The sequence below is a fragment of the Euprymna scolopes genome, chromosome 37 (assembly GCF_053919585.1).
Source record: "Euprymna scolopes isolate OS-2025 chromosome 37, ASM5391958v1, whole genome shotgun sequence".
Lineage (NCBI taxonomy): Eukaryota > Metazoa > Mollusca > Cephalopoda > Sepiida > Sepiolidae > Euprymna > Euprymna scolopes.
This window is the reverse complement of record NC_136518.1, coordinates 65,577,228-65,605,035: the sequence shown is the minus strand read 5'-3', so window position 1 is coordinate 65,605,035 and position 27,808 is coordinate 65,577,228. Positions and strand designations below refer to the sequence as shown.

The 27,808-nt window shown below is 33.2% G+C and overlaps 1 protein-coding gene across 9 annotated transcripts in view; it reads left to right on the top strand.

The window, feature by feature from the left end:
• LOC145261213 (voltage-gated inwardly rectifying potassium channel KCNH7-like) overlaps window positions 1-27,808 on the top strand; it is a 1,042,998-nt gene that overhangs the window by 466,536 nt on the left and 548,654 nt on the right. For all 9 annotated transcript variants that reach the window (XM_080119561.1, XM_080119557.1, XM_080119564.1 and 6 more), the window contains one exon: window positions 23,951-24,350. In XM_080119561.1, the coding sequence (XP_079975687.1) occupies window positions 23,951-24,350 (400 nt within the window). The remainder of the gene's footprint in view (window positions 1-23,950; window positions 24,351-27,808) is intronic.

The window sequence follows — 27,808 nt, the reverse complement described above, 5'->3', positions numbered from 1 at the left end:
CATATCACACAAATGGCAAAAAGTACATTCTTATATCAGTTTCGTGGGTCTAAAGAACAATCGTTTATTCATTATTCACCTTCGGCAAATCATCCTTGTTATTTATCTCTGCTGGTGTCAATTAATTTGTTTATTGAAAATTAAATTGAACAAAATTAAGGACAAATTCCTTCACACACAAAAATGTAAGAGAAAAAGGCATTCCTAATTACTGCCCAAGGGGGATAATTCATGACAATTAATTTTTAAGCATTGGAATATATGACATTGATTTGTTATAAATATTTTCTTATTCATTTATCATTTAATATATATATATATATATATATATATATATATATATATATATATATATAAAAGTGAACGTGTATGTGTGTCAGTGTGTATGTCTGTGTGCCTGTGTATCTGTGTGTCTATGTACATTTCCCTACGCAATAACTCTGTAAATTTAAAGTCTACAGACTCGAAATTTGATATACAGGGTACTGAGATTTGGGAAAATCTTTATGATCGTTTTTCGGCCAGAAAGTTCGCCGGTAAAGGGTCAAAGTTCTACGATTTAATCTTTGAGAACTCTACCAAACTCCTCCCACAATTTCGGGTCTACACACTTGAAACTTTAAATATAGGTTCCTTGGACAGTGATCTTACTTAATAACTCAATTTGAGCCCAAAATAATAACATTTAAGGGGTCATAATACGGGTCAAAGTTTAGAAAATTAACCCTTTTTTTGTTTTGTTTTGTTTTTGCTCAGCATACACCTCCAAACCCCCGGGCAACACCGGGCTGAAATGCTAGTATATATATATATATATATATATATGTACATATATATATAAGTTTTACATGGAGGTCACCACTTATCAAGGCACAAGGGCCACTCGGGGATAAGGGTTATTGTGTGTACAGTAATCAATGGAATAGTGTAGTAATAGTATTGGAGAATTGATAAAGTGTCATTACTTAAGGGGCGATTCATCAGGAATTTGTTTGTGTTGGACTTGAAGACATTCAGGTTGAAGTCGGGAGGGAAACAGGCAAGCGGAACAGAGCCCCACAGGCGTGCAGCTCTAAGAAAGAAGCTGTGTTTATGGAATCTACGTTTTGATTTTGGCACAGATAAGGAGTGGGGAAAATTATTGACGGTGACTTCAGCTAGTCGGGTGTTTTTTGAAAAAGATTGGATCAGAGAATGGAGCTCCGACGAGCACTTGCTATGGAAATAACGATAGAACAAAGATAGGCTCGCTACGTCTCTTCTGTGGGAAAGAGGTTGCAGGGAAGAGAAAAATGCATCCCCCACTAAACCACGAAGTCTATTTTGTACTCTGTCAAGGGAGGATAGGCTGTTTTTAGCAGCTCCTGCCCAGATGTGGCAGCAGTAATCCATACTTGGACGTACTTGGCTTTTATATAGATAGAGAATTGCATCATTAGTGAAATATCTTCTGGAGCGGTAGAAGGATCCCACCATTTTCCCAGCGGCCTTGGCCACAGACTTGATGTATGTGTTCCATTTCAGATCAGGAGTAAAGGTCAAACCCAGAAGCTTATCAAAACATGGGGCCTCCCCTAGACGAGAGCCTTCCAGTTCAATTGATGCCAGATGGTGATCAGAGCGTTTATGAGGTAAAGATAGGAGCTTGGTCTTAGATGCATTAAAGGTAACCAGCCACCTCTTCCCCCACTGTACCACGCGCTCAAGATCATAGGAGAGAGAATCAGAGAGAACATCATTTACGGCCTTTGATGTGTTGCCATAGATATTCGTGTCATCAGCATAGGTGTCACTGGATGATTTAAGTATGTGTTTTGGGAGATCATTGATGTCGATCAGGAAGAGAGTTGAGCCCAGAATGGTCCCCTGAGGGACTCCAGCATTAATACTGTGGGCCTCTGATTTCTGCCCAGCAACCACTACTCTTATGAGCTTATCAGAGATAAATGATTTAATGATCGAGAAAACATTTCCAGTTATACCGTAGCTGGAAATCTTGTGAAGTAGGCCTTTATGCCAAACCTTATCGAAGGCCTTTGATATGTCGAGAGCAATTGCCCTAGAAATGAAGCCTTTGTTGAGAGATTCGCTAATCCTATGAGATATAACCGTTAGCACATCTGCTGGAGATCTAGCAGAACGAAAACCATATTGCGTGTCGCTAAGAAGGTTATTTCTGCTGAGGTGGTTGACTACTTCTCTATTTGTTGTGGATTCTAGCAACTTACTCATGACACACAGGAGACTTATTGGTCTGTACTAAGAGTGAGATGACTGATCACCTGAATTCTTAAATACAGGGCATACTGATGAGGTTTTCCAGGGTGTTGGGAAGCACTTCTCCCTAAGGCAACGCTTAAACAGTTTGGTAAGTATGGAGGCAAGTTCTGGTTGTAATTTTTTAACACTATAATATATATATATATATGTGTGCGTGTGTGTGTGTGTAAATACATATGTGTATCTCTATCTCTACTATTATAAAAAGTGTATATAAATATTAAAGTTTATATAAAAAAGAGGTCACTATTGAAAAGAGCGTTATATATTTTGCACATTCATCATAGTTTATTTTCAATTTTAATAAGTGTATCACATTGGTACAGTGGTAAGGTCACCAGCTTTGAATGCTACGGTTTTACTTTCGGTTTCTATTCTAGCTGATGCCACCCAAATACGTTTTTTTTTACTTCTGGAATCACGTCTCTATAATGATATATACGAAATTGGGACACATTAAAATATTACACTTAAACGTATTTTACGCCCGGGCAAAGCCGGGCGCGTCCCCCGCTAGTATATGAATATCTATAATAAATGACACAAAAATAATCTATTTTGATGTTACATTAAAATGCATTTCCTGATAAAGATATCGCTAGTATATGAATATCTATAATAAATGACACAAAAATAATCTATTTTGATGTTACATTAAAATGCATTTCCTGATAAAGATATCGCTAGTATATGAATATCTATAATAAATGACACAAAAATAATCTATTTTGATGTTACATTAAAATGCATTTCCTGATAAAGATATCGCTAGTATATGAATATCTATAATAAATGACACAAAAATAATCTATTTTGATGTTACATTAAAATGCATTTACTGATAAAGATATCGCTAGTATATGAATATCTATAATAAATGACACAAAATCTATTTTAATATCACATTAAAAAGGAAATAGATGGAAACGTTTTTATTATTATTTTAAAAGAAAAAGATCAAATAATTTGTATCGGGATGTAACAGATGGCGTATGGATGCGTGGGGATATATCCACAGGTGCTATAAGATAGCTCGGTTGCGAGGATGTTAGCCGCATTAGGCGTAAAAAAAGATATATGATAAATAGGAAGCGTGTGCGTGCCTGTAGGAAAAGAAAAGGGGAAACATGACACCACATGGTTGTAGAAACAAAGTCAACGTCGAAGAGAATGGACGTGTAAACGCGAAGGCAATAAATGACTGACTACGACCGGCGTGAGATCACAAAATAAAAGTGTACACCGGACGATATGATTGATGGCGAAAGACTTTCAAGTACTGCCGAGACGGGAGAGTACCGTGTAATAAATTCTTATGTTAAAAAAGATAAACAATGCCAATCCGAATTTATTTATTGGTTTTGTTTGTTTGTTCCTGCAACTTTACAATAATATTTTCGGTAAGAATTGATAATTTCGATTATTATTTTTATACTGCCTTCCAGTTATTTATTAGTCGATATCGATCTGTTGTTTGAAACTGAATAATGGAATTAAATAAAATTATTTTTTTTTTACTAGCAGTTCAGAAGGCCTTTGCTCGGACCCTATGTACTGTTCATAACTTTCTGTTCATATGTATGAATTCAAAAGTTTTACTCATATCCAGGTAACTTACATCTAAATTTTCAAGTGTTTAGGTCCAAAATTGGCGGAGGAGTTTGGTAGAGTTTGCAAAGGTCAACCTTTTCACTTTTGACCTCTTGGTAGCTACATTTTCGCCCAACAGCTGATTAAAATGCTTGCTGAATTTCTGAATACCCTTCGTGTAACGTTTCAAATGTTTAGACCCGAAATTGGTTTTATAGTTTACTAGAGACCTCAGAGGTCAAATCTTTTGAACTTCGATCCTTGGCAGCCAAGTTTTCGGCCAAAAACCGATTAAAAAGCTTGCTCTATGTCTGAATACACTTTATGGAAAACCGAATAAAAAGATTTTCACAAATCTCAATACTCCTCTGTCAAATCTCGAGTGAAAACTGACACGGAGGTTTGGTAGGGAAATGTACACACTAGCACATACAGACAGCCACACACACAGACAGTCACACACACACACACACACACACACACACACACACACACACACACAATTTCACTTTTATAGATATATCGATAGTTTAAAGTAGAAAACGTTTATCATTTGAATTAGTGTTCAGTAAAGAGAATTTGATTAAACCTGGTGTTGTGGGAACCTTTGACTAGTATAGTATAGTTTAGAAGATTTTATTTTCTGATTGTTCACAATAATAAAACTCGTTATTGCACTTAGGTATAAGTATCCATTTTGTTTTCAATTCTGACTCGCCCTGAATTGGAACCCATTTCTACTCTACTTTTCGCTGTTCGTTTTAATGTTTTTTGTTTTTTCTTATTTTTCTTTTTTTTTTTTTTTTGTTATTTTTTTTTTTCAATTTTAATTACATCGTCTGCTTTTGAAATTATTTCAAAGATTTTTTTTTCTCATCTCAGTTTCGTATTTCGCTGGTCAGAACAAAGAGGCCCTCACTGTCGGATTTCGTTTCATCGGCGAACATTATAAAGTCACCGTGTTCGTGTGAATGGCGATACGTTATCGTGAAAATTTATATTTTAATCAAATTTTCAATCATGATGGAAAATATTCGGAGTTTAAATAAGAGAATATAAAAAGAACAAATAGGAAGCGAATAGAAAATTAAAGTAAAATAAAACTTATCAAACACAAAACAAACAAAAAAATCGAATAAGTCTAAATTTTTTATGAAAACCATAAATCAAGATTGAAGTAGAAAGTCATCCTGTTTCCTTGGTTGGCTTGATCGATATTTACAATGGAATAATATACGGAGAATTACAAGTTGATATATATATATATATATATATATATATATATATATATATATATATATATATATATATATATAATTTAAAGGAGATTAGAATAATAGTCTAAAGAGCTAAGTGTATTTTAATGTAATAGTGAAATTACTAGTTTAATTAAAATACAGGAAATGCTCGTTGTAATTTAGATATATAATAAGCTCGATAGTTAAATGTCCTAGAGCTAATTCAATATTAAATAATGTGATTTATAATTTTAAAATTTTAAAAAATTTTTTAAATTTAAAAAATTTTTAAAATCCAAAAATCAAAATTTAATTAAATTAAAAATCAGTTTCATAAGAAGGAACAACAACAAAGTCAATTATCTGTACGATCGTTTCGGAAATCCGCGCTTTTTATTTGTGGTATACATGAAGTATACATATATATATATATATATATATATATATATATATATATATATATATATATATATATATATGTGAGAGAGAGAGGGTGAGGGGAAAGAAAATTAGGATATAAAACTACATACTAATTTATATAGAATTATTTATTTATTCACTAACGGTATACATAAATTAGAGGTGCAGGATAAGTGAGGACTCTTTATACCATGACATTTCGAAGCCTAATGCTTCCTATCAGAAATACTACGGTACCTAAAACCCCTAATTGATGTGTATCCTTATTGGATAAATGAATCAGTCTCTATATATTAGTATATAGTTTTATGTCATGGTTTTCTTTCTTTATTGATTTCTATATAAGTTCCAAATCAATTAGTTGAGCTTTGCAGCATCCCAGAAAGTTTCCTCTGAAAAAAAATCTCATTGTCTTCCATTAATATATATACTTACACTGAAGAAGGCCGAAAATATGTGCTCTTGAAAGAAACGCTTTCGTTTTCTTTTCGAAAGACTTTTTGTATTCGTACGCTTCAACAAATAGTACATAAATACAGAAAAGATATAAACTATATATATATTTTGTATTGATTTTTATCGATGAAAATAGAATGGAGGTGGAAGGACCTGAATACTCAACGTTTCGCCCGATTTATTCGGGCTTTTTCAAGAGGGATGGTCATGATGTTTATTTTCATATTCTCGGATTTAATCCAGCTTAACAATCATTTTTCTATACACACACAAGCACACACACACACACACACACACACACACACATATATATATATATATATATATATACATGTGTGTGTGTGCGTGGGTATGTATGTATATATGTATGTATGTGTACGTCTTGAAAGTTTCTTCAAAACCTTTTAAATTATATTAAAAATATGTCCTTCGATAAAACATTACTTTGTCAGTGAGTCATTTAATCGCCCGTATCGCTGAATAGTTTTACTTACATAAACAAACAATAGTAAAAATGTTCTTAAAGAGCTCATCAGTTGTTTACCATGAAACACTGTTTCAGGGGGTTTAAAACAAAACAGTATATAAAATCATGGCTCCCCAGTAGTGTTGATCAAATACCACCGCCATTAAAACACACGAACAAAAATATTTTTGACACTTGATCTAGTTTTGTTCTCCAGATAAATTTAGGCTCACCAATTCCTGTCATTAAAAAATATTTCTTACCTGTGTCATCCGTCCCTTTTTCCATAAGTTAATGTGTCTATTAACAAACTACAGTTTTTATATAGAGTTTTAATTCTTCTATTTATCAGCCTTTCTTTACCATGAGTAACAGTTTTTATATATTTACATTCTATTTTACTCGTACTGTCTCTATAATTATTGGTTAATAAAAATATGTATTAATTAGTTGATATAAATATATACCTTTTTTACATAGTACTAGTATATATATATATATATATATATTTCTGTAGAAATATATTTTCTTATTATATATCAATCCTCATATAAGAAGCCCAATGTAATTACAGAGGATTATAGAAAATAAATGACAAAAAGTTATATTCCAAAATACATGATGCTGACCATCTTATAATTTATTCATTTAGTCAATTGAATTAAAGGAATAAATTATAAGATGATCAACATCATATATTTTGGAATATAATCTATATATATATAAATATGTCATTCTTGGTTTATTACAAGTGAATAAAAACATTTCTACGTTACCAATTTATTTGAAATTTTCAGACAGCCCATCTTTAGAGTCGAGGGATGGTTTTACGTTATTAAAATAAATTTACCTCGCGAATTACTAAAATATTAAATAAAATAAATATATATTTTTAACCGTTAGTGCGAACCTGCTTTGTTGATAAAACTGAACTTCCGGTTCGATTCATTTCACAGCCACGAATTGACGAAAAAGAAGTAGATTTCATTTTCTGTTTACTCGATAAGTAAAAAAAAAACACATAATTCATTTGTTTATCTTCCAAATTTTTTAATTTACACATTTTTTCTTTATTATATAGGGCCAAAAAAATAAGTTTGTCGCTTGGTTTTAAGTTTTTTTGTTTTTTGTTTTTCGATATAAGATTGGTTGGTAAAAGTACAGTTTGGTGCTAATGCAAAGAGTGGTCCGCGCTATTTTTTAAATCGTATTTCCAGGTTTAATTAAATTTTTATTATATGTTTTTTTATTCAATTGTAAGGTAAAAATACACCCTCCCCTGCCCATGTTAAGAATGGCTTTTTAAATATTAACGTTATTATTACAACTCGGATCACTCCCTGCATGAGTACTGTACTTTCACCTAACAATTTAATAAACAAAACATGCAGAGAAAGTACCATAATAATATAATAATAGAATAACAACGTTATTTAGAAAGTCATACTTAACATAGGGAGGACGTTTTGTTACTATTCTATACTTTCACCTAACAATTTAATAAACAAAAGATGGTACTTTTGCAGAGAAGGTACCGTGCTGAAATTACGCTATTAAGAAAGCCATTCTTAACATGGGAAAGGGAGAGTGTTCTGTAACTATTTTCTATTTTCACCTAACAATTTAATAAACAAAAGATAGTACTTATGCAGAGAAGGTACCGTGCTGAAATAATACCGTTATTTAGAAAGCTATTCTTAACATGGGGAGGGAGTTTTGCATCTATTCTATACTTTCACCTAACAATTTAATAAACAAAAATAGATAGTACGTATGCATAGAAAATACCGTGCTGAAATAATGTTATTTAGAAAGACATTCTTAACATGGGGATGGTATTTTGTAACTATTCTGTCCTTTGACCTAACAAGTTAAAAACAAAACATGGTACTTATGCAGAGAAGCTACGCCGCTGAAATAATGACGTTATTATTTAGAAAACCATTCTTAACATGGGGATAAGGGTGTTTTGTAACTATTCAGGACTTTCACCTAACAATTTAATAAAAAAAAGTTAAACTTAAGCAGACAAGGAACAGTACTGAATCATTAACATTATTTAGAAAGCCATTCTTAACATGGGGAGGGAGGATGTTTTTTTAACTATTCTGTACTTTCGGTGCTGATGCAGAGAGTGATCTGCGCTATTTTTTAAATCGCATGTCCACGTTTAATTAAAGTTTTATTATATGTTTTTTATTCAATTGTAAAGTTAAAGTACAGAATAGTTACAATACCCCCTCCCCATTTTAAGAATGGCTTTTTAAATAATAACGTTATTATTTCAGCAAGGATTACTTTCTGCATGAATCCCGATTAACGTTTTGTTTTTTGCTTTTTTTACCGTATTTTTTGTTGTTGTTTTTTTTCAAGAAAACCTTTTTTAACAAAGATTGAAAGTGCACGTTTTTTCTTTTTTTTACAGAAGTGGTTTTTATATAAGAAAATATGAATGCTTATAAAGAAATTGGATACTCGTGCACTTATTGATCCGTGCTGAAATAATAACGTTATTATTTAAAAAGCCATTCTTAACATTGGGAGAATAGGGTGTTTTGTACCTATTCTGTACTTTAACCTTACAATTGAATGAAAAAAAACGGTAAATTTTTAGATTAGATCCACCTCCAAAATTTTCTTTTAAATGACGACTTTTGAAGGTTTTCGACTATGCTGAATCCGGAAATCGCATTGAAATTTTGCAGAAATAAGTAGTTATCGAGATATTAAAAATTTGTATAATGCATTGTAATCTCTGGCAGCCGTCTTTTTTACACGCTTGCGCGCGTCATAAACAAATCCATGCGCGTAACAAAGATGGCTTCCGAAGAATACAATGCATAAAACAACTATCTCTATCTTGATAACTACTTATTTATGCAAAATTTCAATGCGATTTCTGTATTCAGCATAGTCGGAAACCTTTAAAAGTCGTCATTTAAAAGAAAATTGTGGAGGTGGACCTAATCTAAAAAAAATACCAAAAAAACATAAAACTTTAATTAAGATTGGAAATACGATTTAAAAAAATAGCGCGGATCAGTAAGTGCATTAGCACCCATTAATCGACTCACGTGACCTTATTAACAAATATTATCAAAGGCAAGATATGTTACTTTAATACCGAAATGGATAATGTTTTTTTTTGTTTTTTTAATGCAAAATTTTTATTCGGCTCAAAAAACAGAGCGTTTCCTGTTATATTTGAAAATTACAAATGGCGGCAGACTGTGTTAGCACATTAGGTTTGGGAAAATGAGTTAAAACTAAAAAAAAAGCTATACAAAATACTGTTAAAAACCTCTGAATACATGTCTACCTATGTCACAGTAACATATATTGAGTGAGTTCCTGACAGTATTTTGTATAGTTTTTTTAGTTTCATCTCATTTTCCCAAAGTTAATATGTTCAAGAGTCTGCCGCTATTTGTATTTTTCAAATATACAGATAAACACTACATTTTTTCAAACCCATTAAATATTTTACACTAAATAAAAACACTAAAATATAGTTAGGTAGAAAAGTAACTTATCTTGCCTTTGATAACATTTATTTGTTATATTTATTTTTCAACAACTTTTTCGTTTCTATGTTTAGTAATACAAACCCGTTTTATTTACTATAACGTTTAGTCAGCTCGAAGAACAGTGTTTATCAGTGTATTTGAAAAATACAAACGGTGATGGACACTGTTGATGATGTTAAGTTTGAGAAAATGATTTAAAACTAAAAAACTATACAAAATACTATCAGAAACCCACCGAATATGTCAGCCTATGTCACAATAACATATAACCAATAGGTGTCTGGCATTGTTTTGTATAGTTTTTAACTGATTTTCCCAAACTTAACGTATTCAACAGAGTCCGCGACCAATCGTCTTTTTCAAATACATAGATAAACCCTGCGTTTTTGAGTCGATTAAACATTTTACATTAAATAAAAATACTAAAAAATTATCCAGTTAGATAGAAACGTAATTTACCTTACCTTTGCTTTCATTTATTCGTTTTTGAACAACTTTTTCGAATCCATGTATAGTAACACCCCCCTTGCCCAAATATTAATTAAAAACTCACATTTTTTAATACAATAAAAAAGAAAACTATTTAGCGTTTCAATGGTTTAGCGACTTTCGGCTTAATCCACTGAATGTTGGTCGAGCCCAAGCCATGGTTGATGGTAATTCCCGAAGATCCAGATCCAATTCTGCAATAGTACCATACATTTTTTATTTTCGCCTTTTTTTTTTACTTTTGGAGTGGATTGCTGTACTAAGAATATAAGAAACATGCATTTCCTCTTTTTATTAGAATTTTCCATTACACGAAATTAAGCCACAGCAACGCGTGGCAGGGTACAGCTAGTTATATATATATATATATATATATATATATATATATGCATAGGTATATATATACATTAAATCGTATTCCTGTCTGTTTGTTTGTTCACAATTTGAATAACATATACAAAAGCTTCCTTACTTCACTCTCTCATTTGTTTCTATATATAGTATGATTCTTGCAAACTAGATAGAATAAAGAGATCATCTCATTTGCATATTATATTAAAAAAATCGATTTTATTAAATAGCGGAATCTTAGTTAATGCCCCTAGCGAGAAAATTGTCATAAGGGTTCTTTTTAAAATCGTTATTTAATAAATTTGAAACAATAATTATATTGATAACATATTTAATTAAATTTATTTGGATATTATTATTCCAACATCGATTTTTTAAAAATCTTTGTTTTTGAGTTATTTGCCTCTTCGGAACATAAACAAAAAAAAAACTATCACCAAATAACATAATTTGCGTAATTATTCTAGAAAAAATAATTCCAAGTGGATAGAAAAATGTTTGGCTTTTATTGTTCTTCTCAAGAAAAGATTTCATTTGTTTGTTTTTATCATTCTATAAAAGGCAATACGAAATTCGCTAATTTTTTTAGGGTGTCATTCACCTATAAAAATACAGATCTACTTTTAAATAGCCTTCAGAAATATGAAATCAATTTTGAAAAGAAGTAAATTAACATTTTAGAGTGGCGGATCATTTTTCCATATTAATTTGACGTAAAATAAGCACCCACTTTTTGGCCACCAAGTGTTCAACGAGACATCTAGCATTTTTTTAGTTTGGCGATCGAGGGGTAGGAGACAAAACATGACAAATTCATTTTTGGGGGGAGGGGAATTACATTTAAACATAAAATACCGATAAATTTAATTAATTTTCATGTACTTTCAACTAACAATTTCATAAACAAAACGAATTCCAAAATATGAGAAATTATATTGGGGGTGGGCATTTCAATGACGAAAATTTTCATTTAATTACTTTTGGAATTAATTTTTGGTAGATCTTCAATTTTTTTAGGGGTTCTGCCTACTTGGATAGTTTTTTTTTTGCGATGGCACGGGCATTCGCTGCTATTTTTATTGAAAGAAAACTTGTAATGATTTATTTTTAATTATTTATTTGGGGGTGGGGGTTTTCTTTCCAGTGCTCAATATTCGGAGAATAGTTTTTTTCTCTTTGTATCCTTTCTGCCGAAATATCTGGTATTACATACATCTTTTTGGGGTCGATTACATTGTCATGTTTTGTCCGTTCTTTTATTTTTGGAATTGTTGTGGGGGTATCCACGTTGCCCATGATGAAAATGATTAGTATAGCAGGTGTGTTACAAATGGAACTCTACGTCAACCCAGGCAACGCCAGGTACCCATGCTAGTATATATATATATATATATATATATATATATATATATATATATATATATTAAAAAGTTTACACGTGTCCCGGTAACCTACATTCAAAATTTCAAGTGTTTAAACCAAAAATTTGCGGAGCAGTTTGGTAAAAACTGCAAAGGTCAATTCCATCAATTCTTGCCTGTTCGCAGCCAAAATTTTCCCCCCAAAACTGGTTAAAATGCTTGCTGCATGTCTGAATACCCTTTATATAAAATTTAAAATGTTTATACTTCAAATTTGCTGAATAGTTTGCTAGAAACTGCGAAGGTCAAATCTTTAAAACTTTGAACACTTAGAAGCAAAATTTTCGGCTAAAAACCGATGAAAAAGCTTGTCTTTGTTTGTATACACTTCATATATAATTTCAAATGTTTAGACCAAAACTTGGCCCTCTTAACATTTATTGTTTCGGGCTGAAATCCAATTAAAAAGCTTAATTCATGTCAAAGGAACTCACATCTAAAATTTCAAATTTTCGACCCAAAATTACAGAGGAGTTTCTTAGAATTTTCAAAGGTCAACTCGTTGAACTTTGACTCATTGACAGCTGAAAACTGATTAAAAATGTTTCCCCAAATCTCAATAGTCCTTATGTCAAATTTCCAGACTGAAAATTGGTAGAGTAATTTGGCAGGGAAATGTTCACACACAGCCACATAAACAATTTCACTTATATAAATAATATATATATATATATATATATACATACACACATCTACACATATATATATATACATACACATATATATATATATATATAAATGTATATATATATATATATATATATATATATACATATACATAAAGGCTGACCCCAAAAAACAGAGGAAATTCAATTGTTTTTTTTTTTTTTTTTTAAGCATTTTACAGTCAACGGAGAAAAAAGGCCAAAACCCCTAGTGTTTTTATGTAATGTTTTGAATATAATAAACTAGTTATGACCAAAGTTTCTATGCATTCAGACAAAACATAAAAAACCGGAATCTAATTAGAGTTGGGCCCGTTTTTTATGGGTCACACTGTGTATATGTATATATATGTATATATATATATATACATATTTGTAGTTCTCGACATACAGTCCTGTTTCGTTGTATCACAACTCATCAGTGCCGCTAGACTAGCATCTTTCCCAAGTCAAGGATTGAACCTAGAACCGTCGTGTTGACAGTCGGCAGTTCTCCCACTCGACCATGGAATTTACGCCCGTAAATAACTCGTCGGAATGTCTATTTAAATAGACATCCGCCACCACTTTTATAATGCTCAAATCGCCTGTTCGTAAACAAACAAACAACGAGCTTCGCATTTTCAGCCAATTAAGTAGCGTTTGAGATTATTTACGACAGTGATCTACCCAAAGAGGGGGGGGCATACATACATATATATATATATATATATACATATATATATGTATATATACATATATATACTAGCAAAAGTACCCATCGTTTACTGGGTCCAAAAACAGCCTACAGAAAAAGGACTCTGATTTATGAAAGTATGACAGGTTATGAAAAGGAAGGGTTGTAAAGAGATAGCTTCGAATTTGGGGGTATCAAAACCAAAGCAAAATATGATGAAAGTAAAAATAAAATAGACATACCCCATAATTTATTATACCATACTTGTTCACACTGAAACACTTATCACAATATTCTGTGGATCTATATTAAAAAACCTTGTTAAACTTTGTAACATATTTCCATTCTATGGAGGTCAGTCGCGAACGAACACCTCATAATTTTATTATACCATATTTCTTCAAACTGAAACATAAGCATACTTACGCAGATAGATATGAAAAGTCTTTATTAAAGTGTGTGCCTATTTCTATTCTATGGAGGCCAGGCGCGAACGCAGACCCCACAATTAAATTATAATATCCCTATTTAAGTTAAAACGTACTTATCAAAGTATTATCATGTACATCTATATCAAAAACACTTGTAAACGTTTTTTTTTAATTTTTAATGTTTTTATTTCTATACTTTGTGAACCAGGCGCGTACGCATACCCCACAATTTTAATGAAGCATCATTATGCCAGATCAAACATACCCATTCCTGTGTCTCGATACATCTTCTATCATTATATGTGATCAGTTTTCTATAATAGTCAAACATATAGGAGCCTATTCGTGACTAGCCACACACACAGACGTTCAGCTTTATATTATAGAAGATATATATGGAGGAGTAAAAAGAATACGATCGATTCTTGAAGAGGAGACTGATCGGAACAATGCAATGCCCAACAAAATTGCTTTGGAGCTTATATAGATATAAGAGCCAGGTACGTCCAAGGATGGTTTACTGTTGCCACATCTGGGCAGGAGCTGCTAGAAAGACTTGTCCTGCCTTGATAAGGAGTTGAAAATATACAAATCATTATTCACGAGATTTATTTGTCCACAAGGAAGACAATAATTAATTAATTTCTTTATTCCATGGAGTTTCTAAACGTTGTTGTTTTTTTATAAGAGAACCCGTTTAGGAAAAAGAATTCTGCATAGACTAATTACGATTAAAACAACAACTTCAATGTTTTAAAGAAATTACGGGTCGAAAGATTACATAGGGATATACATACATACATACATACATACATCCATACATACATATGAAGAAAATCGAATGATCGGTCGTACATTGATACATACATACAACCATACATACATACGTACATCCATACATACATACATATATTCATATATACATATCTTCATACATACATACATACATATATTCATACATACATACATACATACATACATACATATATTCATACATACATACATACATACATACATACATACATACATACATACATACATATGAAGAAAACCAAAGGATCTGTCGAATATATGCACTTTTGGAACAAACGTTATCGCTTATTTCCAAATACCTTTTGTATGCCTACACGTCAACAAATAGTAAATAAAAACAGAAAAAAAGAAAAAAGAAAGAAGATAATAATGATGAAATAACGAGCAAAAAGAAAAAAGAAAAATAGAGATAGATAGAAAGAAAGAAAGAAAGAAAGAAGAGAATAAAGGAAGAACGAAAAAAGGAAAGATAAAAGATTATACAGAACGATAGATAGAAAGAACGAAGAGGATAAAAAGAAAAGGAAAAAAAGAATAAAGAAAGATAGAAATAAAGAAAGAAAGAGAATAAAGACAGATGGAAAGAAAGAAACAAGAAAGAAGATAATAATGAAAGAAAAAGGAGGAACACAAAAGCAAAAAAATCATAAAGACAGAAAGAAAAAAGAAGAGAATAAAAGAATGAAGAATGACGAGAATGAAGAAAGAAAGAAAGAAAGGAATAAAAATGATGGGAAAAAAGAAAGAAAGAGATTAAATATAGATGAAAAAAAAGAAATAATACAATAATGAAAGAAAGTACAATATAGACTACACTGTATTGTAGAGTAAGTCACAACGGGAAGCCATATGAAGCTTCCTCCTTGTGCACCGCGGTGGACGCCTTACTAGAGAGACAATCAATCAATTTTATTGAAAAATAGGCGATTACACTGATTTAACTACCAATAAAATATAAGAGTGGAAAATATTTGTTGATCATCATTCAATCCCGGGTAAAGTTGGGTCCCGCTGCTACTTACATGCGAGACAGGAATTGTAGTCCGAGTAAGTCTAGTCATACAAATTATCTCTCCCCATCTAAAAAATTCCGACGTGGTCTTACTTCATAATCTTCATCTCAAATGTGATGCAGGTTCGACAAACATTCACTTGTTTGAACCGCACGCCGGCATCAGCCGATGACATCAGCTGATGAAGCATTTTTTTTTTTTTTGACATGGGAGAGAACCATAGATTGAAGCTTAGTCGAGCACATGTAATAAGAATAACGATAAAGCAGAGATACATTCGCAACGTAAAACTCCTGTGAGAAAGCGTTAGCAGAAAATAAACAAAGATATCGCTCACTAGATTACGAAGCATGTCTGGTACCTTTTCTAGCTCAGAGATATTACATGCAAAGTTTACCTTTTGTTTACGCTGGAAGCGGGCAGACAATTAAACGAAAGCACACCATACCAGGGCACATACACAGCGGTCCTTATCCATGAAATTATTTATTTGGCCAATCAACTTTGATGTTCTGAGTTTCTTGCTTCTTTCGCGCCTCTCATTATCCCTCACAGACTCCCTGCCTTGCTTGAATCTCTTATGAAACTAAAAAGTTGATTCTCGATTTATGCAAGATGGTTCAAAACAGTCTGAAGCATTCCATACGTCTCTGTGGCATTTTTTGCCAAGTTTAACATAGACTTTTGTTGCATATCGTTCATTTAAAGTGTCCTCACATCCAGATTGAATTTTTTAAATTCACCGGTTGTGAAAATATGGCTTTAGTAGGGTGTATTCCAAGTCCTACTGTAGCTGTTCATTTTAACCTGAAATCATAAAAATTAGCCAGTTATCTCATAAAATATATCGCAATACCATATTCGATTTTCAAGAGTTTACGACAATTGTAAATGCTTGTACAAAAAAAAAACAATCTAGAAACTTATACAAGACACCGCGTATCACACGCAAGGCTTTACCTTTTCTTCTTGCTGGAAGCAGTCGGACATTTTATACGCATGTTCCTATCAACTTACGTGACAGATAATTAAAAGAAAGCACGTCATACCAGGGCACTTGTTTACACAAATTTAAAACGCACTTGTCTGGATATAAAACCATTAGCTGCGATACGGATGTACGTATATTTTGAATCCAGAGAGTAGGTTTAGAATAATAGAGAGAAACGTATTAAGATTTTATGATTGGATGGTTAAATTGCAACAGACGGATAACTAGAAAAATTACAATGGAATTTAAAAAAAAGGTAACTCAATCCCAAAACCAAGTAATATTTGAACATACACATTGCGTGAGTGAATATGTAGTAAAGCGCGCTTTCATTAACTGAGATCTACAGAACTTACATACATGCCCACACACAAACAAACACACGTGGACACGCTAATATATATATATATATATATATATATATATATATATATACGTTTTATTTTTTATTACCGTATCTTTCTGTTAAGTTGCATTATTTTCTGTAAAAGTCTGAGGAAGCTACAGATGGCCAAAAAAAAAACGGCCGGGTAGCTGAAACAATAATGTAACTTAACAGAAAGATACGGTAATAAAAAATAAAACGCATATTTGCTCCACAACAGTATTGAGAACTTTCTTCAGTTTTTATTAATTACCATTTCTACTAAACTATATATATATATATATATATATATATATATATATATATATATATATATATAGAGAGAGAGAGAGAGTTTCCCAATAAAATATAGAAGAAATAGCAACAATCAATCCATCAAAAAGAAAACAAAGTGCGTCTTGACATGATTAAAATCCGAAAATTGGAAGAGAAGATGTAAATACATCATGAATGAAAGGCAAAATAGATTCACTAATCGATATAATCATTAAATGATTGATTTTTTGTTACGAAACAGATACTGTCAAAAATTGTAAACGTCAACTGAATTAAAGGAATAAATTATAAGATGGTCAACATCATGAACTTTGGAATATAGACTTTTGTCATTTATCAACTATATTGCTCTGTAATTACATTGAGCTTCTTAAATAAGAATTCGTAGTTATTATAAGGAAATAAAGTATATTTCCACAGAAATATATATATATATATATATATATATATATTTCCACAGAAATATATATATATATATATATATATATATATATATATATATATATATATTCTAAGCCCCCCCCCTCTTTGGGTAGAGCACTGTCGTAAGTAATCTTACCCGCTACTTACTTGGCTGAAAAATACAACGCTCGCTCTTTGTTTATAAACAAATCGGTTAGAGCACTGTAAAAGTAGTGGACGGATGTCTGTTTAAATAGACATTTGGCGAGCTTATTTACGAGCGCCGCTCCCGTGAGTGGATCGTAGAATTACTGACTGTCAGCACGATGGTTCTGAATTCAATCTTCGGTTTCGGAGAGGTGCTAGTTTAGCGGCACTGATGAGTTGTGATACAACGAAACAGGACTGTATGTCGATTACATATATATATATATATATATAAATATTTTTAAAACCTAGAGATACTAGTGTTTCATTTTTTCGGGAATCATCAGTACAGGGAGCAAGACCACCCTCGGTCGAGGGATTCGAAACAAACTGCTCAGGAAACCATCTCCGGCTCCATTAGCAAGAAATATACTCTTTGGCAGGCGTGACTCCCGGCGAGAATTTTGTTGAAATTAACATTTCTGAAAGGTAAAAGTTAAATAAAAATTTAAATTTTTATTTTATCAATAAGCAATTAATTAAAAGGAGAAAAAATAAGAAAAAAATCTTTAGGTCATGCCCTTTTGAGGCTAAATGATTCTTATCAGAAAAGAAGAGGCAGTGTTATACAAATAAAATTTTTAAAAAGCGGCTTAAGAACACCTACTTCAGAAATTATATATATATATATATATATATATATATATATATATATATATATATATATATATATAAGTAATAATCAGTAGGTAAATTCTATAAGCATATATCAGTAGGAAAAAAATTTATTAGTATGTACCGGTAGGAACAGCATTAGAGAAACGGGATCTACTAAACGTGTTATGTATTCGCTGGGGCCCGTTTTTTCAAAAGGCGCTTCTAGTCTATGTAATTATATAATCTGCTTTTGTCGCTGGCCCACCATTTATTTGTACACAACCACAGCGAGTAAAACACAACACGGGTGATCTATTTTACAAAAAATATTGTCTGTCTTGCACACTGACAATCAGCTTTGGATTTAAAGTCGTGACTATTTCTCTCTCTCTCTCTCTCTCTCTCTCTCTTTCTCTGTCTTTCTCTCGTTCTTTCTCTCTCTCTTTCTCTCTCTCTTTCTCTCTCTCTATCTCTCTCTCTATCTCTCTCTCTCTGGCCAACTATCCCACTTTCTGTTTGTGCTGATTTATATAAACATTCTTTTGCCATTTGAATGTTTAATATGTCCAATTGCTTCTATATTGTTTTGATCTTTTGACAGATATACTCTCACACATTTCTGGGTCAAATTCTGCATTCCAATATGCATAGACAATGTCGGAAGGTCCCGCATTTCTCATATGAAATCTACCTGCGTGTACGCAACCCAACGAATGTCACCTCTCAATATCCAATTCATGGACTATTTCCATTATTTTCAAAAACACTGTTTTAGGAATCTTGTTTCTTTTTGTTTAACATTCTCACTGATTCCTTACTATAAACACTTTCATTTCTCTGATTTAGCTCTCCCCTGTATGTTTTTTTCTGCTCCAATTTAGCAGTCCCCATTCTTATATCGATAGATCGATAGATATGTCTTGCATGTACTGCTGTTCCTTATCATCTTCATCTCTTCTGATCATTCATGCCCAAAAATAAATGAATGCCTTCTGATGGCGCCAACCAAGATAAGAACCGGCCAAGCAGATTTCTTTCGCCCAATCTAAAATATCGATCAGCTTTATTGTTATCGATGGAAGACAATATTTATTTTTACAAGCGATAAAGCCACCCAGTTTCCCTCCTTTTACACCTCTACCACTTCTATCGTATTTTCAGATAAGCGAAAAGCAGTGATCCTTTCGAGCTAGACTTTCATTATTGCCTTACCCAATGATCCATCATGTGTGGAGAAAAAAAATACGGGCAGTTTGTTTCCCCCACGCCCGTCTTAACTGTATGTGATCCGTTCTGATCCTTTCAGATCATCATCATCATCATCATCATCATCATCATCATCATCATTATCGGTTTTACGTCCGTGGTACATGATAGCAGACATTTGACGGCTTATAAGAGACTGACTTCCAAACTAATACAGGATTTCTAAAAAGCAACTGAAGGGTTAAGAACTTAAATCGATTATTCAATTCTGATGATATTTGTCCGTAATTTTAACACCATCTGACTAAGGCATTAGGAATTTTTTATTATTTTTTTAGATGGGGTCACCACTTATCAAGGCCCAGGGGCCACTCGAGGATAAGGGTTAAGGGGTATGAATTCGTCATTGTAATTTTATCGTAGTAAACATTAGTGGGAATTTTGTAGCTCGGATTACTTAGGGGGACGGTTCAATAAGAACGTTGGACTTGAAGACAATCAGATTGTAGTCAGCTGGAAAGCAGGCAAACGGAATAGAGTTCCACAGGCGAGCAGTTCTAAGAAAGAAGACCTGTTCATGGAATCTACATTTAGGTTTAGGCACAGATAAAGAGTGTGGGAAATTGTCGATAGTGGTTCTGGATAGACGAGTGTTTTTCTCATTTTTAAAAAGACAAAATTTAAACAATCGTGTTTTATGAAAACAAATATTGTCTTTTAAATGTTGCCCATTTTCAGTTTCGCATATTTGCGCTCTTTCCAAAACATTCATGACAGATTGAAGAATCCCTGGATTGCGATTTAACTCCTTTATTTCGTTCCTGATGTATCCCTTTAATTCTTACAAGGATTGGGGTGTTTTTACGTAGACTATTTCTCTAAGATATCTCCACAAGAAAAAGTTGAGGCTTGTCAAGGTTCGGAAATGTGGAATTTACGCTTTGATTTAGGCACAGATAAAGAGTGAGGAAAATTATTGACAGTGGATTCAGCTAGACTGGTGTTTTTCGTGAAAGATTGGCGGAGGGGGGGGACCAGAGATTGGAGCTCAGACAAGAACTTGCCATGGAAATAACGATAAAACAAAAACAGGCTTTCAATGCCCCTTCTGTGGGAGAGAGGTTGCAGGGAAGAGAAAAGGGCACCCCCACTAAGCCACGAAGTCTATTTTGTACTCTGTCAAGACAGGATAGGCTGTTTTAGGCAGCTCCTGCCCAAATGTTGTTCGTGAAGTTTACACAACAGAAACAGATTGATGAAGCGAGAGTGATAGTCACACTTTCCTGCTGATTTAACCCTTATCCCTGAGTGGTCTCCGGGCCTTGATAAGTGGTAGTTACCATGTAAAAAAGGGGGCATGTATGTATAGATTACGATCAAGATGGCGACTCCATTTATTGTAAAGTAGGAAGTGATATCATTCAGGGGAGGTCACCCCGCGGGAATTGTCAGTCGGAAACAACAATCTCTTACTTCTCTCTGTTTATTATAAAGAAAAGACATTAAAAATCGTTATTAAAACAAAACATTAGAATAATCCATTATAAAAAACGGAAATATCACATAAAGTATTTAAACTACTTTACTGCAGGGAAAGAAAACCGACAGAGGAAAAGAAAGGAACATAATCATATTTATTAGACGTCATATCGATTAATTTTAGTCTTTAACTGGCTTTGAAAACTCACTGTTTACTAACAATTAAACCCGGGCTCAATGCATGGCCTAACGGGTTACATATTTATAACCACGTAGATACTCGCTAGTCCAGCGTAAATTGTATTTTCTAACACAACTAGCGGGGGATACCCGGTGTTTGAAGTTATGTGTGTGGGGGGCGGATCAAAACAACCCTGTTTTAAAAAAAAAACGTTGGCCGGGTGTTTGGAGGTGTAAAAGAAAAAAAAAGGTTTTAGTAGGAAGGTAGGCTTGAACCCTGAAACCTTGGCGTGAAGGTGGAAACGAAATGGAAAAAAAAACGAGACCTAGCCATCTCGGCCACGAAGGGAGAGGAAGTGATATGGGTCTTAAGTTGACGTTTATAAAGTAAAATTGACAGGTGCGAGAAAGTTAAATCGCGTGATGTTTTACCTAGTTTTACGCCGCAAGCCAGTTTCTATTTCCCCCGCCCCATAATTCCTGGAGATCGAAAAATATCTCGAAAATTGCGCGTAAAAGTCGGGCAAAATAAATATCTCCGTGACTCCCGTTCTTAAGTCGTAGATATTATGATTTAGGACAGCATATAAAAAGTTTTAAGAAGGAGGAAGCCGACCGAGAAGCCCGGTGCAAAGAAAAAAGCCTTTGGCGGACATACACAAAAATACACAGACACACACAAACACACATTTTCGCTTATATATATATATATATATATATATATATATAACATTACTCCAACTGCAATAACAACAGCAACAACAACTACTACTACGTCTACTACTACTACTACTACTAATAATAATAACCATAACAAGAATAATAATTACAAAGATATGGTAATCGGATGACATATGGCGTTACTCACCAGTCAGAGTACAATTGTCATGTGGCGTTGTTCTTACTTTTAAAATGAACCAAAAGAGTCGAGAAGAAAAGCGAACTTTGACGCGAACTTTTTAGATGAAAGAAAAAGTTACCTATTTCGTTCAGTTTCATATGCAAATCGCTGACATGTATCTACATCACGACACAATATGCTCTCTCTTTCTTTCCCTTTCCTGGTCAGATAGTAGTATTTTGTTTTCAGCTTCAGTAATATGTTGCGTTGCGGTTATTCCCTCTACGGCCTACGGGTCGGTCGGTTCGCTTTCGAATGCGTAGGAGAAGTCTTGTATGCTTGAGAAGTTTCATTTCTCTTCCTTTCCATCTTGATTCATATGCATTTCATCACGTGATGTCACGTTCACTCGGACGGTATAAATGCTGACGCTACATTAATTCGGTACGTGAGTCGTCAGTATGCGTATGTGTTCTGGCTTGGTCATTTAGTCAAACATGGATTGGAATACACCCTACTAAAGCGTAGTTGTCGTAGTTGGTGAATTTCAAAAATGCAATCTGGACGTAAGGACGCTTTAGATAAACTATATGCAATGATCTTTTGGGTTAAACTTGAAACAAAAATGCCACCAAGATGTATAAAATGCTTCAAACTGCTTTTGGGGGGGGGCATATTGCATGAATCGGGCATCAGTTTTTGAGTGGCATAAAAGATTCAAGTAAACTATGAAATCTGTGAGGGATGATTAGCGGTGTGGGATAAGTATGAATGACAGAATACCATAGTTGATTGGTCGAATAAAATATTTAATCGATAAGAACCGTCGTGTGTCGTTAGAGGTAATAAGTGCACAGTTTGATGTTAGTGTAGGAACTGATGCTGCGAAAGGCATACACGACGTTTGTTCCAAAGTTTCTCAGAGAAGATCACAGACTATTTGACCAAGATAGGCATCAAGACAGTTCCTCACCCTCCCTATAGTCCAGACCTTGCTCCTCGTAACCCGAATAAAACCTTAGACCCTCTCGTTATGAGACAATTGAGGAGATGAAAGGGGTTGGAGCGAAAGTCATTATTGGGATTCTTCAGACTACTGTACACAAAGATCCGTAGCGCAGTTCATTCCTGGAGATGCAATGTTCAATTCTCAGTGCAAGCGATACAAATACAATTGCAAATTACTTAGGACTTTCACCCAGTGATGGCTAACAGAACGAAAGCGTACTACCTCGTGGATTAAATAAATGTGTTCTGCTCAAAAATTCATGAAGATTCCCGAGTTCGGCATGGAAATTTCCGAGTTTAAGAAAAAAGATTACCGAGTTCGACATTATACTCTTAAAGAAGGTCTGAGGTACACATCAACCGAAACGTTGTACAAATAACACCCCAGGTGAGAACAGTAATCTAATAAATACAAACAATACGAATTGTACAATGTTATTAAATGCTTTTCGCTTGTTTAATATGTTTTCTGATATCGCAAACATTTTAAAATTTAAATTTTCCATGTGTTTATCTCGTTTCTATCTTTCTCTCTTTTCCAGACTATGACAATCACTGGGGTCCTTAAAACCGCCCGTCTCCTTCGCCTTCTCCGAGTATTACGGAGAATCGAGCAATTCGCGGAGTACGGCGCCGCCGTCCTCCTACTGCTCATGGTGTCCTTCACATTGATCGGCCACTGGCTGGCCTGCATCTTTTACGCCATCGCGAACATGGAGCGGCCTCACCTCAAGGCCAAAGTGGGCTGGTTGGACAATCTGGCGCAAACGCTTAACGAACCGTATTTGCCGAACGACACCACTAGTGGCCCCAGCATTCGGACCAAATACCTTACAGCACTCTACTTTACCTTCACCAGTCTCACCAGCATCGGCTTTGGAAATGTTGCGCCCAACACCAATGCTGAGAAGATATTTTCCATATTTGCTATGTTGCTGGGATGTGAGTATTCACTTTTTTTGCTTTTCTTTATATTCACTTTTTGTTTGGTTTCAGTTTTTATCGCTATTTTTTTTTTAAATCTCTATATTCAGCATAAACAATGTTGTATTGTGGTTTCTAGTTAACAGATATCTCTTTAACGTTGTGATATGCATAGTGATAATGCAAGTTATCTCTTTAACGTTGTGATATACATAGTGATAATGTAAGTTATCTCTTTAACGTTGTGATATGCATAGTGATAATGAAAGTTATCTCTTTAACGTTGTGATATACATAGTGATAATGTAAGTTATCTCTTTAACGTTGTGATATACATAGTGATAATGTAAGTTATCTCTTTAACGTTGTGATATACATAATGATAATGTAAGTTATCTCTTTAACGTTGTGATATACATAGTGATAATGTAAGTTATCTCTTTAACGTTGTGATATACATAGTGATAATGTAAGTTATCTCTTTAACGTTGTGATATGCATAGTGATAATATAATTTATCTCGTTAACGTTGGGATATATAGTGATAATGTACGATATCTATTTAACGTTGTGATATACATAGTGAATCGTCTCATGATTGAAATGTGCTTTTTTTGTTGTACATATCTCTGTGGATATTTCATATATGAAACAGTTCATTAACTTTCATTCTGTATGGCACATAATTAATAACATCTCTCTCTCTCTCTCTCTCTCTCTCTCTCTCTCTCTTTATATATATATATATATATCTTCTCATTATCTAAGTTAATCTCCATCTGAAGGAAACCAAACAACAATAGATTATATATTCAACATAACATTTTTTTCGAGTTCTCATCAAGGCTGCAAGACTTTGTTATGTTGTGTACATTATTGTAAAGTCGCGTTTCACACAGCTTCCAGAACGCGGAGACGATATCTTTCGTGTTAGCTTCGCCCGGAATGGAAACGAACAGAAAAAATGGAAACGAACAGAAAAAAATGGAGACGAACAGAAAAAAATGGAGACGAACAGAATAAAAATGGAGACGAACAGAATAAAAATGGAGACGAACAGAAAAAAATGGAGACGAACAGAAAAAAATGGAGACGAACAGAAAAAAATGGAGACGAACAGAAAAAAAATGGAGACGAACAGAATAAAAATGGAGACGAACAGAATAAAAATGGAGACGAACAGAAAAAAAATGGAGACGAACAGAAAAAAAATGGAGACGAACAGAAAAAAAATGGAGACGAACAGAATAAAAATTGAGACGAACAGAAAAAAAATGGAGACGAACAGAATAAAAATGGAGACGAACAGAATAAAAATGGAGACGAACAGAAAAAAAATGGAGACGAACAGAAAAAAATGGAGACGAACAGAATAAAAATGGAAACGAACAGAAAAAAAATGGAAACGAACAGAATAAAAATGGAAACGAACAGAAAAAAAATGGAAACGAACAGAATAAAAATGGAGACGAACAGAAAAAAAATGGAAACGAACAGAATAAAAATGGAAACGAACAGAAAAAAAATGGAGACGAAGAGAAAAAAATGGAGACGGTTTCTGAGTTTTATAAATTAGATTTACTCAATTCATAATTGAGGCAACGAAAGATACCGAAGTAAGTAAAAGTAACGTTCTAAATTCTATTTAAAATAATTCATTTATTTCGCTCAATTACAACGAATCTTTTGGTGATATTAGTTCATCTTTCTAATCAAAATTCTATCTAGAAAAAGAATGAGCACTTACGGGAGGAAACCAAATCTCTATGTGGAAGAGATTCTATTAAAAGTACTGGATTCGAACGATGTTGTCAGTCAATGTCGTAAACTAATAAGCCACCAGCATGTCTCGCCTTTGTTTTGTTACTGCTTTCTACTGCGAATCCTTCGACGAGTATATTAATACAAGTCATAGCATAGTTTCGTTTTCAGGCAAACAGATGGCAAGTCCTCCGGATGAATAGATATAATTTTCTAGACACTGTTTTGCCATTTCGAAAAAATAAGTAATTTTTAACCGTGTGCGGACGTGGACAGATATTTCTTTTTGTGTTGTTGTTTTACACATAACACAATACCAAGAATGCAGAAGAAAATACAATGTTACTGATATTATGTTTAAACAAATTGGAATAAAAATGAACATGTCTAAACATTTCCTGATTCGTGTATTTTTTATTCATTTATTATTTTTTTGTCGTTTTTAAAAAAAAAACGTATTTTTAGATTTTTTTTTTTGTCTCTAACTGTGCGTTGCAAGCAACAAAAACAACAGCCCAGGGGTAAACTATTTGAACGAACTACATTATTTTTTCAATGATTCTTTTCCACTCTCTCTCTCTCTCTCTCTCTCTCTCTCTCTCTATATATATATATATATATATATATATATATATATATATATATATATATATATATATATATATATTGTTTAATTTTTCAGGCATAAAAATCTCGTCGGAATATAATATTGTTTTACTCTTACATAAAAAAAATGTTGACTAAATTTAAAAAGAAAAACTCCATTTATTTTTTGTAAATCTCCATTTTTTTCATTTATACAAAAATGGATGTCGTCTGTATTTCTTCAATTCCTAACCTGTTCAAAATGTCTGCCACTACTCAAATATACAATATTAAATAAATATATTGAACTCTTGTTTGTGCAATTCTGTTGATTTTGTAGAAACTTCGCGTGTGTTAGCTAAATTTAAATCATTTTGTAGGTAGATAGATGGGCACAGATCGCGTGGACATGTAAAACATCAATGTTATAATTTATGAAGCCAATTTACTCGGTCGGATTTGTTTCATTAAATCTTACCAGGAATTTCGATTAGCATTTCTTTTTGGTCCTCCAAAATGGAAGGTGGACCTGTAAATTCATCCTTGTCCGTTCGTCCGTTCGTCTGTCCACACTTTTCTGAATAACTGCGACTTGGAATTTTTTGAAATTTTGCACAAACATTAAAAATGATATGAGTAAAAAAGTAACAGAACGGATTTGTCGGGAAAACTCCGAATGCCCCCATAGGGGTGCGTTTCGGGTTAAAATGGCTAAAATTTACACTTTTGCGCTTATTAAAAAAAATTGATGCCTTGGATTTTTATAAGACTTTCTAAAAGTTGTAATTAATTGATTTCTATATAATTTTGTTTATACTTCGGGATAACCTTGGGTGTGAACCAGGGGCTTTTTTAGGGCTAATAAAAACACTCCATTTTTTGTGGACTATTTTACCATATTTCTCCAAAATTTCCGTGTACGTCTATTTAGCAGTTTTGCATGGTGCTGAAATCAAATTTAAATATGTATAGGCCTAGGGAATTTGGGGGCTTAATGGGGGGGTCAATGAGGGATTTAGTCATTTATTTTTGTGCATGGTGCAGAACTCAAATTTACATATGTTAAGGCCTAAATCTGCACCGTTTGTTCATTTACACCACGATTTGACGTCCCCTGGGGATTGGAGGGG